Consider the following 20,427-nt stretch of genomic DNA (forward strand, 5'->3'; position numbering starts at 1 on the left):
CCATTGGAAACAATGGGGGATAGGGGCACCCCCTTTGGGAGTCCATAACTTTGGACTCCCTAGACCAAACCTCACCAAACTTGGGGGGTAGCATAAGGACAGTCTCCTGATGATATGCTGAAATTTTGGTGCCGCTATCCTAAAAACTGCGCTCCCTGCAGGCCAAAAATGGAAAACCACTAAAATACCCAAAAACGAACTCAGCATTTTGATGCCCCCCCCCCACAAGCTGATGCCCTGGGCAGCTGCCCACCTTGCCCAATGGGCATTACGCCAGTGGTGTACTGCACAAACTCAGAAAGATAAACATAGTAGCCTTTAATTGCTCTACAACTAGGTTAATCGGAGTGCTGTGTAATTTTATTCTCTGAAAAAATCTAACATTAGTGTAAATACTAGTTGTAAGGGTGGTTTGAGTGAAATTCAGTTTGGCCTCACAGTAGTGATACCTTTAGTATTTTATCTTTAAAGAAGGTAAAATGGTATCATTTTTTTTTTAAAAAAAGCTTCTCTGTCACCTTCTGGTCTGAGACCAAGAAAAAAAAAACATGAACATGTTCATACATACATGATAATGAGCTCCATAAATTAGTTAGCTAAAAATGTGAATCAGTTGGTACAGATAAAGCTTCACATAGCAACATATTGCTGTTCCGAAACTTTTCAACGAATGCGTTGAATCCATTCACTGATTAGACATCAATTGATGTGTATGTGCACGTTCGGATTGGCCTGTAATCTGCTTTTTATTTGTTTGTCATGCATAATTACACACTAGAGTGCTGTTGATGTGTTGAATATTCCCCAAAGAAAGTTTCCTTCTGTATCTGTTTACTTGTTTTAATCTGTGAACAGTTAAAGTGCGTACTACCTAACGTTGAATATCTATTGTAAAAGTCCTGGCTAGCTTCCTTCCTTTCCCTTCCTTTGTCCCTAAATGAACAAAAAAGGAAAAGGTGGGTTTTTTTCAAAATATTTGTGCTCGTGTGTGTTTTAATGTGCTCGTCATTTATTTACCAAATTGGCTAACCCTTGATATGCAATAAAAACTTATCTGGAAGGCAGGAGGGGGAAAATAGGACTTCCATTGGGTTGTGCAAGAAAATGTGCACATGAAACACTGCTGATTGCACTATACCAGGGGTCTGCAACCTGCAGCTCTCCAGATGTTCCTGGACTACAAATCCCATCCCAATTGGCCATGCTGGCAGAGGCTGATAGGAATTGTAGTCCAGGAACATCTGGAGAGCCGCAGTTGCAGACCACTGCACTATACTGTACTGTTTATGAAAACTAACCCGTCAAACAGCTTTGGACTGTTTGTAACGAGTGGAACTAATTGGTAAAAAAAATCAATTCTTCATTTGCAACTTATGAGCTGGACTGATGGGTGATTGAGAATGCTTAAAAGTCACTCCTCTGTGTTCCACAGTACATGCACTAATTCCTTCAGAGCATTTATATATCTGGTTATTATGAGCTGAGTGAAAAAAACACACACAACTGTTCCTGAAATGAACATTTTTTTTCACAAGTTCAATTCGCATCCAAAGCCTTTGAACTTTGCTGTGAATTTTACTCTTATCTCGCTGAACAGCCTTCTCACATACTGAGGTGTTCCTGTTAGCTGCTTTCTTTTGGGTCTGTATCCTGGTTGGTCAGAATTTCCCCACAAGTCTGAGAAATTTTCTCATAGGTTGAAAGCAGAATGTTACCTGAATGTAAAAAAAAACACATGAGAACAGATCTCCTGCTTCTGGGACATCTGACTAGAAACAGAATGAAAATCCGAAGTGACATAGAGGACAGCCTAACATTTACAAAAACTGTACGGTAAAACCATAGAGTTTTCTTATATTCAACAGAATGTAATGACATCACTTCCAGGTTTTATTGGAAGTGACACCAGTGCATCAGGTCTCGCTCTTCAATTTCTCCCTGGGGTTGCTGGCTGCAGCCTGGGAAACTTTGTCAGAGTAAGCTGTACAGACCAGTAACTTGACATAGTATGAGAAAGCTTTATTTGTTTGTATAATTTGGAGATACTGGTGTAGCTGACTAGAATGACCTCTTTGCTAGCAGTTAGCAGTTAGTCTGTACTCAGGGGAATCCACCTTGATGCCTGATGAGGATGCTCAGTCATTTTAATTTTTACCCTGTTTTTTTAGTGGTAAGCTGGATCCCAAAGCAGCTCCCAGGTATCAGTTATCCAACATAAATAATGATTAATGTGCAATACAAACTGTTTCACAAGGAGGGACTTCTCACCTTTGCTGGATCCAGATATGATCAAGGAATGCCTAGCTGCTTCTCCACACCTGATGACCTTAATACGGGCATCTCCTCTCGTGAGGACCAGTTCTCCTTGTGAGGAGACAAGCAGCCCCAACTGGCTTAGTGCAAACTTGAGACTGACCTGATATTGGGCCTTTCCCCACTCAGTTGGATCCCCCCTATGCCGCGCGCTGCTCTCAGCATGCGGCATCCCAGGCACACGCCCGGGAGTCCCCACGACCCCTTAAGAAAAGCGCCTGGGATGCCCCGTGCTGAGGGGGCGCGACAGCGGCAGCATTGGGGCAGCTGCACTGTCGCCGCCCCTGTCATGGGGAGTGCCGGGGGACCCCGCACTACTCTCCTCAAGTAGCGCGGGGCTTAAGTTAAGTGGGGAAAGGCCCATTGTCTGACTGGATGGGAGCTCAGAGCCTGCAGGTGCAGTCGAGAAGGTGTCTCCATGGCTATGTAGAGAAATTTGTGTTTCCTTAAACTAAGAAGGGGAAAAAAACCTTCTTTTTTTTTTGAGCCATTACAGTTAGATACACATTTACCAGCCCAAACGAGCTAATGCATATGCACCATATGGTTGCTACTGAAGTTTATTTTTATTGCAAATGCAGAATGGTGTCTTCAGAACTGACCTACTGGGCAGCTTGGAAATAGTATTTGCTTGTTTTTCAAAACTGCTATTTCTGGGAAGCCTTTCTCCATTTCCCATGTCTGTATCTAGTTTCACAACATCTGCTGAGCATTTTGTTGAGATTTTAGAATTAATGCCGAATGTCAAAACCCTCTGTGAGGGAACTGCCTCTTTTTGTAAAATCCAAGATGGTGCCATGTCTTGTAATGGTTTTGCAAGTCAGTGGTTTTCAAACCAGTGTCCCAGGGGTTCCTTAGACACTTACTAAGGAACCTCATGGTGTAGTGCAGGGGTAGGGAACCTGCGGCTCTCCAGATGTTCAGGAACTACAATTCCCATCAGCCCCTACCAGCATGGCCAATTGGCCATGCTGACGGAAGGCTTGATGGAATTCTGGTTCCAAACATCTGCAAGAGCTCTAGGTTCTCAATCAAATGGTTCTGGTTCAGTGCTTGCACTTGTCAGGAGTTCAAGCCCCCTGTGGGTCAGATATCCTGGCAGCTGGCTCATGGTCAACTCAGCCATCCACCCATTCCTTGGTCAGTAAATGAGTACCTAGTTCATAGCTAGGGGGTAAAGAATAGCCAGGGAAAGCAATGGCAAACTACCCCACAAAAGCTGCTTGCCTACAAAATCACTGTTTGCAATGGTACCCCAGGGTCGAACACGATTGAAGGGGAAACTTAACTTTTAAGGACTTGTTTGGTGAAAGATCTGTAGTGGTGGGCTTTTGAAGTTGTTCCACTGTGAGAAGATCATATAGCTCGGAGTGATGATTGTTTGCTTCTTATTTAGATCTTCCTCTGTAATGTCCAGTGTGGTGTGTGTGTTGCTGGGCATGTGGATGCGCATGCTTGGCTCACGCACAGTGACAGCTAGGAGTCCAGTTTGAGTGTTCACCATGGAATGTACCCTAAGATCCCCTTTGTATCGAGGAGTTCCATGAAGGAAAAGGCAGGATTCTTTACAGCAGATCAGCCTGCGCCGCAAGTAGAATGTAAAACATCCCTAGCATGTGTAAAATTCCCCGCAAATCTTTTAAAAGTAGGGTCTTTGTGCCAAGTGCAGAATAGAGCACTTGATTAAATTGTGCGCTATCCACTTTGCCGTACCGGAATGCGCTTTCCACTTTGCAGTACCGGGTGTACGTGTGCAAATAAGCACCAATTGTCCCTTCTAATCTCTAGAGACGCTGGTATGCCTTCAAAAACAACATCCAGCCAGTGTGCTGAAATTCCATGCTGTAGCCTCCTGGAAAGTTCAGTTCTTTAGTTAAGATTGTATTCGTGGCTTTAAAGAAACGTTCCTTCCCGACAGCTGCAATTATCCTGTGAAAACAGTGTTGCCTTGTGCAGTTGTTCAGTAGTTAACATGCGGATAAATGATGTGAGGCATTTGAGCTTTGCAAAAGGAATTGTTGTTGAAGCTCTTGGAAGGTTTCCATAAGAAGGAGTTTTCTTTTATTTTCCCATCTGTAAAAGCCAGAGATAAAATGGTTTTTGTGTGTGTGTGTGTGTGTGTGTGAGAGAGAGAGAGAGAGAGAGAGAGAGAGAGAGAGAGTCAAACTGCATTCAAGGCAGGAGTCCAGGCAGATTAAATGTGGAAGTTATGGGGTGGGGGGTGGAGGTTAATAAAGGCTTTGCGGGTGGATTGGTGGCCCTCCCGTTCGGTCATGCTTCCCCCAAGAAACTACCGACACAATTTTAAAGTGGATAAGTAAATGGCCATAGCCAAAGAACTTTATTAACAGAAAGCATAGGAAATATAGATGGCGCAGCATGGGGGGTGATCCAAGCCTCTGGGCAGCACAAGTGCTGACCCCAGGGCAAACTGATTCCTCAGCCCGGTGCTGGAGGAATAAAGCAGGCGAAAGATTGGAGTGAGACAATGTCCAGTCCGGTGAAATGCCCATGACTGGAGGCCCCATCCAACTTACGCTAAGGGCGCAAGCTTCTCAGCCCCAGGGGTCCAACTTCCTTGAGGCTTGCTCTACCCCCACCTCTTTAAGGAGGTGTGCCAAAACAAGGGGAGCTCCCCAGCTCCCCTTTCCATCAGATCATCCCCCATGCGCAACCCGCCACAGAGCAAGGACAGAAGGAAACCCTTCCCCTGCTCCCGCCATCACCTCCTAAGCCTTCAGCCAAACACGCAGCACTGTTCTTATGCTATGCAGCCACAATTCCGTACCCTTTGGTGACAAATGCACCCCGTCTTGCCTGTACAGATCCACTACTTTACTAGAAATGTCCCAATGCGGAACTCCCCGCCCCCCAAAACCGTGAACAAAATGCAATGTAGTCCGGCAAATTCTTGATCTGGTTCCATTCACCCGACGAGGATCCGTTGCTCCGTTCCAAACGCGTCTCTGTAACAGATGCGACAAGAATATCGTCGTGCCAGGTAACAGCAAAGGGGCCAAGAATGCTTAGAGATATGATACCTTAGGCCTGTTCTGCCTATTGCAGCTGGATGAAAGGGTGGGATCCAATAGTCCTTCTAACCATTCCCCATGACTGCATGGAAATTCCCTACCAGTGAGCGGAAGTAAGCCACCCTCAAAAGCTCCCCCTCTGTAGCTGGCTGCCCAATCTGCGTGGTACCAGTACGGTGGCTGTGTGGCTTCATGGCTTACAGGCAGTGGTGGGATCCAAAAAATTTAATAACAGGTTCCGATGGTGGTGGGATTCAAACAGTGCCGCCGCCGCACACACGCACCTCCAGTCCCTATTGAGCAGGGAGGTTGCTTTAGTAACCCCTTCTCAGCACTCAGAAAAAAATTAGTAAGCACTTCTAGAGAAGTGGTGAGAGCTGGTTGGTTCTCATCTCTGCTTACAGGGAACATTGGTGGGATCTTGAGGCAACAGAAGAGGGCTGTACCACTTCTGACTTCACATGCTGAGAGTAGGATTTTAATATTCCTTACGTAAAAACTGCCTGCAAATAACCAGCGCAAGGTTCAAGCACAACCCATTACATGCTACACTATTGTATTAATTACAGACAACTCTTTTCATGTACTCTATCACAAATATTCCTGCCAGCTGTCTGTCTGTCTGTCTGTCTGTCTGTCTGTCTGTCTGTCTGTCTGTCTGGTTGTCCTTTTTAGTTTGTGCTGTTCTCCAAGATGCACCAAGATTTTGGACTCCTTAACTGTATTGCTAATTTCTCCCGGAGTCTTCTCTTTTGCTTCAGTTCAGAACCTGGTGTGGGTACTGCTCTCAGGCTCAGCCCAGGTTGTGACTCAATTGTAGGATATCCTGTGAGTGTGTGTATAAGGGGTGGTCAAGTTGGAGCTGACTTTTGGCATGCCCAGCAAGGAGCTTTCAAGGCTACTGAGAAGCAGAGGTGGTTTGCCATCGACTTCCTCCACAGACTTCCTTGGTGGTCTCCTTTGCAAGTACTGACCCTGCTTGGCATCTAATATTGGACAAGACTGAGTTTTATCATGCTGCCTCCCCTCCCTATAAAGCATTCTATCTCACCTTAAATCAGTCCGAGCTCCCTTGGGAAATATTAGAATTGAATTGTTACTGACAGAATGTAGAAAGGAAGAAGGAAAAGTCTGAGAATTTTCCTTTTGTGATACAAGTCATCTATACCAGTCCAGTTGGCAGTTCAGTGTAATGTTCTGTTGTCTCTCTTCCATTCAGTATCAGCTTTGGTTCCCCCGGACAAAAATAGAGTGTTGTATTCTATAAAGCCAAGTTTCTAAAGCTGCCCCTCAGGAGAAATAATCTCACCTCCACAGAAGGAGATAATCTGGTCATTCAGGACAGAGGGACTTGTAGGACAATGTCAGTTGCCCACTGCAGAGAACAAGGCTCTCTGATTCTGCCCGTGTCATTTTGTAATGGATTATTGAGATTAACCCAATGGTTTTTCCTCTAACAGCCATTGACCCTCCATGGACAGCAGCTACTTCAGACAGTGAAAAAACTAGATTCAAGTCTAACAGCACCTTAAAGGCCAATTAATTGGGGGCGGGGTATAAGTTTTCAAGAGGCAAAGTTATTTTCGTCAGATACTTTGACCTTCGAAAGCTTTATACTTTGTCTCTAAGGTGCTACTGGTCTTGAATCTAGCTGTCCTCCGACGAACCAGCATGGCCACTATAACAAACACCCACTGGGGAGGTGTTTTCAAGTGATAGACGGAAATGGTTAATTCCTGCCGTAAATGGTTAATTCCTGGCTGTGAGAAATTGCTTGAGGGTAGAAAAAGGGGCAGCCAAGAGTCCTGAGGAGATTTTGTTTTTTCTGGGGATAGTCCCAGGAAGGAAGACTCCGAGAAAGGGGTCTGAGCCCCAAAACCTGAAAAGGCTACCAAAGTAGTAAAATTTGGGTGACATTGGGGCTTGTTTACTCCCCATAAAAAGGATATGGCTGCAAGGAAGTGCCCGAGGGAGACTGGTCAGTTTTGAAGTGGAATACCAGCTTCCTGAGGGGATAGCCAGTGGACACGGAGATTCTAGGCAGGGACCCAACCAACTCACCTTTGGGCTTAGGACCATATGCGAGCCTAAATGCTATTTTAAATGTCAATACATACTTCTGATTTCATTACGTGTTTATGTGCTCTTCAACCCTACTAAGGGAAGTTTAGTTTTTCCATTTATTCAATTAGTTATTCAATTAGTTTTTTTCCATTTATTCAAATAAAATCTTTTGTTGTTGTGCTATAAAGCGATACGGGCCCTGGTGCTGAGGTAGAGGAAAACGGGGAATGATTCTGGAGGAGATAGCTGCTCCATTTTGGGGCTTGTGAAAGAGGAAATTACCTCCTCCTCCTCTTTTGGGATGCTACAGCCACCCTCTGAAACTAAAGCCCATTCCGCACCTGCAGAATAATGCACTTTCAAACTGCTTTCAGTGCTCTTTGAAGCTGTGCGGAATGGCAAAATCCGCTTGCAAACAGTTGTGAAAGTGGTTTGAAAATGCATTAATTTGCGTGTGCCGAAGGGGCCATTGGAAAGACTCCTTGGAGCCTAGTTTACACGTGGCTTTGCATTGATCGTAACTGTGCAGGAAGTTTTACTCAGCCTAAATTCAGTTGGTGGTATTGGAACAAGTGCAAAGCTGAATTTGCGCCTCCTTTTTGCCAGGGAACTGAGAATTGTGCTGTAAATAGTTAATTTGGTTTGCCTCCTAAATGAATCATTGATTAGTGTTCTGGATAAAGGGCCTCTAATGTGCTATTTTATTGACAAAGCTGTTGGCTCTTTTTAATAATTAGGTAACTATTAGTCTAATGCCTGGAGAACCAAGCCCTTGGTCACTAACAATATTACTTTGCACAATTTTTTCCTTCTCTTTGAAGTGCAGCAAAGACCTTTTTACTTTGATCTAGTTCTAGCCACCTAGCGATGAAAGCACTTACCCTGTTTGTTAGTTGTTAAACAAAGACTGTCAATTGTTAGACAAATAGACTGATACTTGGTTGAATAAATGATATTCCAAGAAATATTCTTTTATACGCCAAGAGGATTTAACATCAAGTTCTTATGACATTTCTTATATCAGTTAAACGCTTTTTGATGGAGCACTTTTTGATCATTCTGAGCTGGACTTCTGAAGGCAGATTCATTGCAAAGCATATGACTCTTTAGTTGAATATCAATTATATGACCATTGTATAAACAGTAAACAGTAACAAACATTTACAAACATTTACAAACATATATATATTTGCAGCATAAACTGTATGCTCGTTGTGAAGTGTTATCCAATGAATTTATTTTATTTTAAGTATGCGTCAGTGTTTTATTTATTTGCTTTGTTTTGTCTTTCTCTAGGCGGTGGAAACCAACCTGGCATCAAAGGATAGTCACTGGGTCTATGTGAACGAGGTAAGAGACAGATGATCCGTAAACTGGACTTCGGCTCACCCATTTTTCCTCTTCTCCCCTCCATTTCGCTGTTATCTGGCAATGATAACCAGCATCCACTTTGCCCTGAGACAGAAAGACATTTTTCAGAGACGTTCAAGCTGATGCGGTCAGCATCATTTTCTGGGGTGCTGTAGCATTTGTTTTGTCTGCTACTTTTTTTTAAAAAAAAGTGGTTTTGCACCATTTTGATATATTGTGTATGTGTGTGGGGGGCAGGGTGATGGTAAGGCCAGGGCATATTTGTTAGCAGTTGCATGGATCGTGGGAGTGTGGCTTGCTAAGTCCTTTAAAGGAATAGTGAATTAGCACTTGCTAAGACACTTTCACTGACTAAACAACAGGAGCAGCAGTGGCGTAGGAGGTTAAGAGCTCGTGTATCTAATCTGGAGGAACCGGGTTTGATTCCCAGCTCTGCCGCCTGAGCTGTGGAGGCTTATCTGGGGAATTCAGATTAGCCTGTGCACTCCCACACACACCAGCTGGGTGACCTTGGGCTAGTCACAGGTTCTTGGAGCTCTCTCAGCCCCACCTACCTCACAGGGTGTTTGTTGTGAGGGGGGAAGGGCAAGGAGATTGTAAGCCCCTTTGAGTCTCCTGCAGGAGAGAAAGGGGGGAAATAAATCCAAACTCTTCATCTTCTTCTTCTTCTGGATCCTTTTGCACACACAGGATTCCACCCCCACCAGTCTGCCCTTTCCCATGGATCAAATTAAACTGTACAGGGCCTGCTCATCACCAGAGTCAAGCTTCATAACTGTCCTCTCCTACAGGTAGAGCTAAACCAGTCTCCACACTACCAGGCACAGGTACCCTTCAAACTGTTTGTTCCCTTGCTGGGACAGACCCAGAAGTCTGACTATCCCATCCCTGAGGCAGACCTCAACTAAAACTGCTGCTCAGCTTCCCTCCAATATTCTGTCCCTGCTCTGAAAGGTGTTTGGATGCAGGGGTGAAACGGTTGCTGAGTGACTGTTTTTCCTTTCGGGGCAGAACCACCCCCTGTCCCTCATACAAGGCTTGAAAACTTTCCTGTTACCACAGAATAATGAGGTTTGTGCGTTGGTGTGAGGGATCTTTCTGTCATTGGCAACTTTCCCCACTTACCGTTTGCTGCGCGCTACTCTCCCCAAATAGCGCGGGGTCCAGCGGCGCTCCCCACGAGTCCGGGCGGCGACAACGCAGGCGCCCCAACTCTGCCGCCCTCGCGTCCCCTCAGTGTGCGTCATTTCTGGCGCTGAAAAAACAGCACCTTTTGATGACCTCGCGCAGAGCATGGGGCAGTGGGGAACACGACCCCGCGCCAGAAATGACTCGCACTGAGAGTAGCGCACCGCAAACGGTAAGTGGGGAAATGGCCATTGTAGATGCAAATATACGGGTATAATAGGAAGGAAGAAGAGAAGGTTCTAAAATTCAGGTTCAAGTATATTGGTTGCACAAGGAAAGACAAAGTGAAAACAGGAAAAAATGTGGCACTGATTATTCCCAGCAATGAATGACCCATATATTTTGATAAGGGATACTTGAATGCCCGCTGCTTTGGTGGATGTCCTGTTTGGTGGCTGCAAACAGAACCGATTTTTCAGGGATTGATTTGACTATTGGCTTACCTGTTTGTAGCTTTTTGACATGTTTCTTCCCTCCGTTCCTTCCTAACACTGCAGTACAGCACAATAGTTTCTTCTGCAGCCATGGACACGATCTTCCCTGCTGTGTTACTAGAGGACTTGCTAAAAGAATGATGGTCTAGCTGGCAGAAACGTGCACTAACATTCTGACAGTCTGCTGCCACAATCTCTGAATAAGTCAAGCTTCATAACTGTCATAGTCCTTCATCTTCCCTCGTCATAAGGAGCAATATGTTGTGAGCATATTTCCCCAAATAACTTAGTAATGAAAAAGGCGATACTTTTTAAAAACGAAAGTTGAGAATTTCAGGCTCTTGAGAATAGGTCTTTAGAGCATTAGTTTACAACAGGGGTCCCCAAACTTTTTAAACAGAGGGCCAGTTCACTGTCCCTCAGACTGTTGGAGGGCCAGACTAAAAAAAAAAACAATGAACAAATTCCTATGCACAAATGATTGTAAAATGTTTGATTTCACCTTTCAGCCTTTCTGTCATGGTCTATTTTTAGAACAGTGACCAAAGTATGTCAAGTACAGGGTGGGCTCCAAATATTGTTGGGGAGGCTGTGGAATACCTTCCCCTGTAAAAAAAGCAGAACTTTCCCAATGAAGCATTCCATCTAACCCAGGATCAGGTATCTTCCTGGGTTCTTTCCTCCCTAGCAGGCAGCGAGCGATTCGCCAGCCTGGCTGATGCCAATGGGAGTGAGGCAGAACAGAAAGCCTGAGAGCAACACATGGAGTAGCTGAGAGGGAAGGGCGGAGCAGGCATTGCCACATGTAAGGTTTCCAACTCTGGGTCAGAAAATTCATGGAGATTTGGGGGTGCCATCATGTAATTGCAATCAACAGCCGGGGCCGGTTCCTCCTCTCCCTCGAGCCCCCACTGCACATGAATGGAGCCATCGCCGCCATGCTTGGCGGGCCGGATAAATGCCTTCAGGGGGCCACATTTGGCCCCTGGGCCGTAGTTTGGGGACCCCTGGTTTACAATAACAATTACTGATTTAAAAAATCACGTATCGTGCCTTCCAGTGGCATAACAGGAGGAAATATAGGGGAATTAGTGACTCATTGGGTGGATGCAGCCATTGATGCTTTATGTGTTATATAAATAAATGCTGTGCTTTAAAAAACAGTCATACTCTTTGATGTTTGCCTAAGCAATCCTTATATAATAATCAAACAGATTGGGTTATCAGCTCACACTTGATAATCACCACATTCAAATGCAGATAAGTTTAACATTAAACAAAGATTACCCAAAATTTGCCACATCCCTAATGCTGATATGTAATAACCCATCTCAGATCCTGAAAGTGTGTTGCAAAAATGATAGATACCTGCCACCCCATATGTGTGGATGTATACACTGTGTCCCAAAATTCTTAATGAATGGAAAGATGACAGGGAAAGACTAATTATGGGTTAATCATATAGCCAAGATAGATCCTCTAAAATATGACTAGGTACTATTTAAGAATACAGAGAGTTCAACATTTTCAGCACAAAAGGGGTTAAAGATACTTAATGGAAAATAAACAAAACCTGTAGATTCGTAGGTGCTAATTGATGCAGATAAGGATGGAGGTGAAAACAACCTCATTAAGAGTGGTTAACTTCAGGCAGAAATTTTAGCCAGAAGCACTACAAGGACCTTTATGGCTGTAGATATATAAATGTCTTTAGCAAAGGCAGATTACTGACAATTTACACTAGGCAATGGAAAAAAATAAGAAGGTTCTAGGTGAGAAAAGGAGTTATTAATGAGCAGCAGAGAGAGAGAGAGAGAGAGAGAGAGAGAGAGAGAGAGAGAGTTTTATTTCTAGTAGATGCTAAGGACTTGTTGATGTGGACTTTCCTGGATTTTAGAAGCCAGGTTAGATAAGGATCCAGTGCACAAGTAGTGGCCTTCATGGATTGGAAGAGTTTGTCAAAATTTGTTGTGAAAACTGGGTCAAAATGGTTCATAAATAGAACAGGTAATGCAAGAAGACCAATACCTTGGTTTTTTCATAATTAATTGTCAATCTGTTGGATTCACAGTAATCCACACAGCGCTTCATTAAGCATCTGAGGCCAACTCTGGATCGAGAGAGGACAGCATCATCTGCATAGAGCAGAATTGATACATGGGATGTACCCAGTTTTGGGGCATGGCTGTTCACTGCTGAGAGAGCAGAGGGGAGGTCACTTAAGAAAAGATTGAGAAGAGTGGGGCCAGGACGCAGCCCTGTTTAACCCCTTTGGAAATTGAAATACTGTCTGTCAAAAGGCCTTCGTGGGAACACTTGATCCGGCAGCTGGTATTTGTGTGCAGTTGCCTAATTAAGAACAGGAGTCTGGCATCCATGTTGAGGGCAGCTAGTTTTGCCCAGAGAAGTACTCTCGGCACAGAGTCAAAGGCAGCCTTTAAATCAATAAAGGCAGTGTAGAGTTTGTTATCTGCATTGATTGAGTTTTTACTGGCTAGGTGTAATAGCACCAAGGCATGGTCCAGAGGAGATTTCCGCTTACAAAAGCCTATTTGTTCAGCCCCCACTGCACCAGAATGGGAAAGCCACAGCTGAAGTTTCTTCAGTAACAATTTAGCATATTTTCACACTCATTACTTCAGTCAGTTAGCCAGTTAATTGGCGAATGACTTGACATTGAAGCCTAAAAACTCTGCTGCTTTTTAATTTCTCAATCTTAGAATAGCTGCTGCACAGCTCAATTTGTTATGAGTAAGATAACCGATACACTATTATTCGCTGGCAACTGTTGATAACCAAATTAGGGTCACTGGTGAAACTAGTTGTTGGTAATATCTTAGGGTATAACCTAAAAGTTTCAAAAAGTTCGTAAATTTTGCTGTTAAAGGTCACAAACAGGTATTTCCAAAATCCTTCATTAAGAGTAGTTTCCTTTATGAAAAACAGCTACACATTGGTGACACAGACCAAATAAAATGACATAGACCAAATTGGTGGCAAAGACCAAATAAAGGAGTGGAAAAACTTACCTTTTCAGAGAGATACAACCTGCACATTTATCTCTGGTTGCTCTTTTCTGCAGCTTTTACAGCTTTATAATAGCCTTTTTGTGGCAACTAGAATGGTACATATTTCAATTTCCAAAGAACTTCACTCCTTTTTCAAATAATTCATGTAAGACTTCCTTTATTATAACACAGACACCCCTCCCCTGACCAAAGAAACCCAAATCATCCTTTGGAGCAGGTTGGGAGAATTTCATTTTGTTTTGTTTGTGCAAAAGCAGTACACATGGTAAGGCTCAGAGAGGATTCCTACAAGACCATTAAGTTTTATTGAAGGAGGAGGTGATATGGTACCCTCACTGGAAGGCCTCAAAAAGTGATTGCTGATTGGATAGCAGGACCCAGCATCAGCAAATGATGTCATTCCCTTGCCTATATTGGCTTCTGCTTTTCATTCAGTAAATGAGTGTTTACATGACCCTGGCATCTCCATCTTCACCTTTTCATGCTCTCTGTCAAAGGATGTCTCTCAGAAGTGGGAGAGGGAATCCTGCCTGTACCCCATCTCATGAAAAATGTGTTTGTGGGGGGGGGGGAAGGGACGTTTTGAATGTCACATGTATCATATACTTGTTCATCCCGAAAAAAATTGTTCTTTATAGAATAAACACATTTTCATTGAGATCAACATTTGCGAAAATTCGGCTCAGCTCTAAATTTGTCAAGCGTCAGCCTTGTTGCCTTGAGCATACTGCCTGCCATTCTCCAGCCTAAATAATGACAGTATGCAAATTGTACTGTTCTGTTTCCAGCCTTTCCAGCCTCTGACTGGCATTGTAGCATGACAAAGATCAAAACAAAATTCTGGGCGTACATCACAAATGGCAAAGCTTGTCACGCTATTTGTCATGCTGACCCTCTCCACTTGTAGGGGAAAGAGCGTTGCTCTGCACGGTAATGCAGATATATGCCTCTGGGTGGTCCGTAGAGTTGTAGTCTGTTACCATTGACAACAGAGGCAGTGCCGAACCTTGATGTACAGCTGTTGTTCGCTCTTGGCTTTGGAAGAGTGTGTACATTACAGGAGATTAGCTGCGTCCACTTGATACATTATAATCTCTGTAGCCGAATTCTGCCGATTGCACAACCATTATCCAGTTCTGCCATCAAACAAAATACATATGCCCGTTTATATGCACTAAATCCTATTTAAAGGGCAATATACCTGTATTTATGTTACATGGAACTTTACTTAAGGAAAAAAAAATTCCTAAGCTGTGCTTAGAAAAACTGACAGTGGAAATCTGCATGCTGAGAAACGACACCGTTTATAACCAAAGGGAAAATATCCAGAATGCTCATTTATAAATTTTGGGCCACTTAGGAGAAGCACTGTTATTATATACATTTGTATATATCAGTAATATTGTGTGTTTTATGCTCTTAAGGCTGATAAAATATTTAAAGAGCTGGGTATCTATTATTTCATGCTAATGCATTATATAGGGAACATCAAGTTTAACTACAGACTTCTTTTGTTCGGCTTTCTTTCTCTCCATGGCTACTCACTAATCATTCGCAGGAAGGTAGCTGCACATGTTAACAGTGACTATAAATTGCTTTTGTCTGGTTAGTGGTAATGCATTCAAATTAAAAGGGGGTGGAGGGTATAAAATTGCTACCTCCAAAGGCCATTATGAATCTTCTCGGCTCCTTGTAATGTTTATGGATTCTTTTTTTGGTGTAATGGCTTAGTATAAAACAACCAAACACACACACACACACACAAACACACACTATTTATGTTCCTATAAACACAGCGCCCTGTACATTCTCTGCAGCTTTCACTGAGGGAAGTTGTTGATTGAGGTGTTGGAATTCACTGTCTCAAGCTAAAAACCTGAGTTTCTCTCTCTATGTGTGTATACCGAGCAGAAGCGCCTACAGAAAAAGATATTCAGTATTATCTGGGTAGTGTTTTTTTCCTGTTACTAAATAGGGATCATTTTGACTGACAGAATATAGATAGGGGAGGCATTTGCGAAAGGTGATTCTGAACTATCCATCAGCACATTTACAAGACAGTAACCAATTAGAATTTCTGTGTAACATTGTAAAGTTTCTGAGAACTTGGTGGCAGGTAGAAAGTGCAAATAGAACACAAATTGCATCCTTTGGTTCCTGTCAATGTACAAATGTCTGTAGACCCTGTAAAATTCTATTGAGTTAGCACATATAGTAGTGATAGTTCTAAAATTCGTGAAGTCTTCTGACTGAAATAAATGTTTTGAAGGTTGGTAAGCTGTCTGTTTTGAGTGATGGTGTGAGAGAGTTATCCTCCTGAGCTCCTGTATGGATCAGGAGGAATTAATAATGTAAATCCCTCTGTCCTACATCCAAGGGAGGATAAAACCCTTTAGGTCAGATTCTAATTTGAGATTCTCTGACATGAATCTGTTCAGCTTTTGTTGTACATGCACTCTTTGTGGTGCATGTCACCCCGAATGCACAGCTGACTGTATTTTCTCTTATCGCCATTGGAAACTGCATCCACTGTATCATGTGGTTGTCTTTGCCTAGGGCAGGGGTGTCCAACTCTGGCCTAGGGGATACCTGTGGTGACCAGACTGAAGCGCAAATCTGCCTACGCCATGTAAGACATTATACATTATACATATCTAATATACCCTGTTTCCCTGAATATAAGGCTCATTTTGCACATGCAGAATAATGCACTTTCAAACTGCTTTCAGTGCTCTTTGAAGCTGTGCGGAATGGCAAAATCCACTTGCAAACAGTTGTGAAAGTAATTTGAAAATGCATTATTTTGCGTGTGCGTAAGGGGCCTAAGACATCCCCTGAAAATAAGACGTAGTAGAGGTTTTGCTGAAGTGCGAAATATAAGGCATCCCCCAGAAGTAAGACGTAGCAAAGTTTTAGTTTGGAAGCAAGCCCATCGAACAGAACACAGAAAAATAAGACATCCCCTGGAAATTAGACATAGCGCATCTTTGGGAGCAAAAATTAATATAAGACACTGTCTTATTTTCGGGGAAACACAGTACATGTTATATTCATGGGAAACCTGCCTGAGAAATTTTGCTAGTCCTGGTTTCCCTCGGAATTCTTCAGATGGTTTGCCTGAGGTAAGAACTCTGAATTTGCTTCAGATTTCACTTTAGGCAAATTTTGGGTGGCAGCTCCAGTTAGGCTCAATGTAGTTGTCTCTAAGGGCTCGGCCAGTCTCAATTTGAGTCATGTCTGAGTTGTCTGCATTTTAGAATTGATGATCGGGAGGCAAATCATTGAGGGACTTAGAATTAGGGGCAATATTTGCTCGAATTAACAAGAAACAGATTTGGGTGTTGTGTGGTTTCCGGGCTGTATGGCCGTGTTCTAGCAGCATTCTCTCCTGATGTTTCGCCTCCATCTGTGGCTGGCATCTTCAGAGGATGGCATCTGTGGCTGGCATCTTCAGAGGATCCTCACTGCTGACCTAGTACTAGTTGCACAGTCTCAGCCTAACTTTCTGTGCAGGGTTGTGTGAGAATAAAATGCAGGCGAGGAGAACCGTGTGAGCTTCTTTGGGTTTTCCCTGGGGTGAAAGGCAGGGTATAAAGAAGTTTAACTAAATATAAGTAAACAAAAAGCAATTCTTGCTGGTTTTTATATATGATGGTTTTTTGGGGGGTTGGAGGTTGCTGTGAGAGCAGAGGTGGTTGCGGAAATTGCAGCTGTGAGTTCTGATCTGGTGCAATCAAATTTTGTGTGATTACATGTAGTTTATTATTTTTTTTATAAACCATGTTGAATGTCTATTGGGAGAAAAATGAGATTACCATAAACAAGCAAAGAAACAAACAAACAAATATTGCTCCAAACTTGCTATCTTTCATACTGGTTTGGATGCCACCTAAAACTGCTGCTACTAGAGCAGGGGTAGGGAACCTGCGGCTCTCCAGATGTTCAGGAACTACAATTCCCATCAGCCTCTGTCAGCATGGCCAATTGGCCATGCTGGTAGGGGCTGATGGGAATTGTAGTTCCTGAACATCTGGAGAGCCGCAGGTTCCCTACCCCTGGGCTAGCGGCACCAAAATTTCAGGCTATTGTGAGGTGACTCTATTGATGATACCAGCCAAGTTTGGTGAAGTTTGGTTCAGGGAGTCCAAAGTTATGGACCCCCAAAGGGGGTGACCCCATCCTCCATTTAAAAGGAGAATCTGGGCTCTCTAGTTTAAACATCATTAAAAGTGATGCTGTTTCAGGGTGAATTCCCCCCTTCAAAAAATAGCATCACTTTCAATGTTGTTTAAACTAGGGAGCCCTGGGTGTGTTCAGATTTGTGTGTTGGGGCATGTTCTATAATGTGATGGTGACTTTGAGATGACCTGGTGCAAAAAAAATGTTGTTTGGTCGTGGTGGGGGAGGGATGCTGCCCATATGCGGGGGAGGGAGGGGGGGCGCAAAACTCAGATTTTGTCCCGGGCTCCATTTCCCCTAGCTACGCCACTGCACCCTAATCATTGTTCTACTTGTGTGGAGAAGTTTTACTTGTTTCATTTTAGCAGAACACTAAAATGAGTGTAAACTGTATGCTTTTGAGGACTCTACTTTGAAGCTAACAGTCTGGAGGTGAGTGCCCCCTTTGCCTGCCACCCCTGTAGGGTAGGCCACCTTGGCAATGTATGATCTGGGCTACCTTCAGGATCAATGAAAATATGACTGGCTTCTGTTTCCACACTCTTTACTTCTGGTGAGGCAGTTAATTTATCCTGTTACATCAAGCCCAGGTGTCACACACACTCTGAGGGACTTTCTGCTCAGCAAATGTATAGCGCAGTGGTTCTCAACCTTCCTAATGCTGTGACCCTTTAATACAGTTCCTCAGGTTGTGGTGACCCTCAACCCTAACATTTATCCATCTTACAGATGGAGAACACTGATGCAGAGTCTTAGGCGCCCCCTGTGAAAGGGTCATTCGGCCACCAAAGGGGTCCCGACCTACAGGTTGCGAACCGCTGGATAGCGGGATGCAGTCAGGATAAAGTAACCTGCTTTTCTGTTTTTGTGTTCACATCCATCCATGCAGGCAGCAATTGGCAACCACAGAAACAATATGGGGTACTGTCACACCTTCGCACAGAGGTGTGTCTATTTTTTTTAAATTTACCTCCCACCAATGCATAGCTACGCAAGAATGCACAAATGAACCCCCATAGCCAAGCTGACATCTGTCTCACGATACCGCAATATGACCCTTTGCGCCTGCGTGGTTACGCAGATGTAAGCCAGGATTTTTTTTTTCAAGGAAAGTGCAGCCAAATAAAGCGCCTCCTGCATGGCTGTTCGCTTGCAAGCACCTGCAACCTGGGATTTTTTAAAAAAAGACTCACTGATAGTGCAATTCTCAAAAACCTGGCTTGGGGGAAATAACACTGGGCAGACTCGCTTTAGGGGTGGGATCCGTGCGAAGTTCCCCCCCCCCCAATTGATTTTCCCCCCATTCTAAACCCATGTTTCATGGCCTGTGCGGAGTAGGCCTGAGACTGCTGAGAACAGTTGATTGCAGCTTGGCTAGGGGTGTGCCAGCTCCCCCCTTTTCCGTGGAACTGTTGAGGCTTGCTGCGGCTGCTCCTTGAGCCCTCCTGCCATTTGCTGCTTGAGGGAAGTAGCTAATAACCCTCCTAGCCTTTCCTTGAATAAATGTAAAATACAACATCACTCTGTGTGTGGTAAAAGTTGATTGCAGCTTGGCTAGGGCTGTACCAGCTTTCCCCTTTTCCGTGGAACTGTTGAGGCTTGCTGCTGCTGCTGCTGCTTAAGCCCTCCTGCCATTTCTCTGCAGTTCCTCCCATAGTATTTAGCTTTTGGCTTCCTCGAGGTCCCTGCCCTTGCTAGTTAGTCCGAGGGTGGGGCTCTAGTGGTTTGGGTCTCTGGATGGGAATCTGTGACAGGGAGGAGGGTGGAGCAGGCTGTTGGGTGCTGGGTGGCAGCCCCATCCTCAGACACCAGGCAAGAGACTTATTTAGCATGTGTGTGGGGGCGAGAGGCAGGGGGTAGCATTTCCTCCTGCGCTTTTTAATCACTCCCCACACATGTGGGCTCTTTAAGAAGCCAAGCAGGAACAGATCCTTACCAATGCATACATTAGTGTTATTAACACATATGGCATTCTCCATTAGCTGGGACATGTCAGACAAGCAGTATCTGTAGTTACATAGAACGAGAATCATGCCCAAGGCAGTGTGCTAGCAGCATGTCTGGGGGAAAGGCTGTGCAAACTGCAAATGATGCTAAGTTCCGTCATGATGTTTTTGCTCACCTGAGCAAAACCTGCTGAGGGTGCTATTCTGCAAACCAGCAAGGTCAACAACTCCTTGTTCACATGCATTCTCTGTTGTAGCTCTCACATTCTAGAAAGGTCCACCTGAGCCAGCCAGGAAGGCTCCCATACTTCTGTAGTTCCACTGAATGTGCGAAGCAAAAATGTTCAGGAGGGCATTCTTCCCAAAGGAATAGAATCGTGGTGTAATGGAACCATCCAAGAGGACACTGAATAGCTTTTACTACACTGTCTTCTACCTTTGCAATCCACTTTCTGCCCTGTTTATGATATATTATGCCCTAGGCAGTTTTGCTGGTATTATTATTATTATTATTATTATTATTATTATTATTATTATTATTATTATTATTGTTGTTGTTGTTGTTGTTGTTGTTGTTGTTGTTGTTGTTGTTGTTGTTGTTGTTGTTGTTGTTAAGGTTTATATACCACCCTCCCCTGGAGGGCTCAGGGCGGTGAACAACATATAAAATAGAACACATATAACAGATTAAAATCCATTAAATATCAGTTAATACAGACTCTAATAAATATAAACCCTACCCCATTAAAATGCAGCATTCTTAAGATCGCATAAAAGATGGCGCCTACTATCAATTCCCTTAAAAACCCAAAGGGAAGGGAAGGGCGGTAGGATCCATTTGATGTTATAAGGAGGGGCGGCCCATCAGCGG

General features: G+C 43.8%; 1 protein-coding gene across 1 annotated transcript in view; it reads left to right on the forward strand.

Moving 5' to 3' along the window:
• GRID1 (glutamate ionotropic receptor delta type subunit 1) overlaps nucleotides 1-20,427 on the forward strand; it is a 255,063-nt gene that overhangs the window by 5,802 nt on the left and 228,834 nt on the right. The window contains exon 2 of the mRNA XM_048506863.1: nucleotides 8,706-8,759. Coding sequence (XP_048362820.1) covers nucleotides 8,706-8,759 — 54 coding nt within the window. The remainder of the gene's footprint in view (nucleotides 1-8,705; nucleotides 8,760-20,427) is intronic.

The sequence above is a fragment of the Sphaerodactylus townsendi genome, linkage group LG08 (genome assembly GCF_021028975.2).
Source record: "Sphaerodactylus townsendi isolate TG3544 linkage group LG08, MPM_Stown_v2.3, whole genome shotgun sequence".
Lineage (NCBI taxonomy): Eukaryota > Metazoa > Chordata > Lepidosauria > Squamata > Sphaerodactylidae > Sphaerodactylus > Sphaerodactylus townsendi.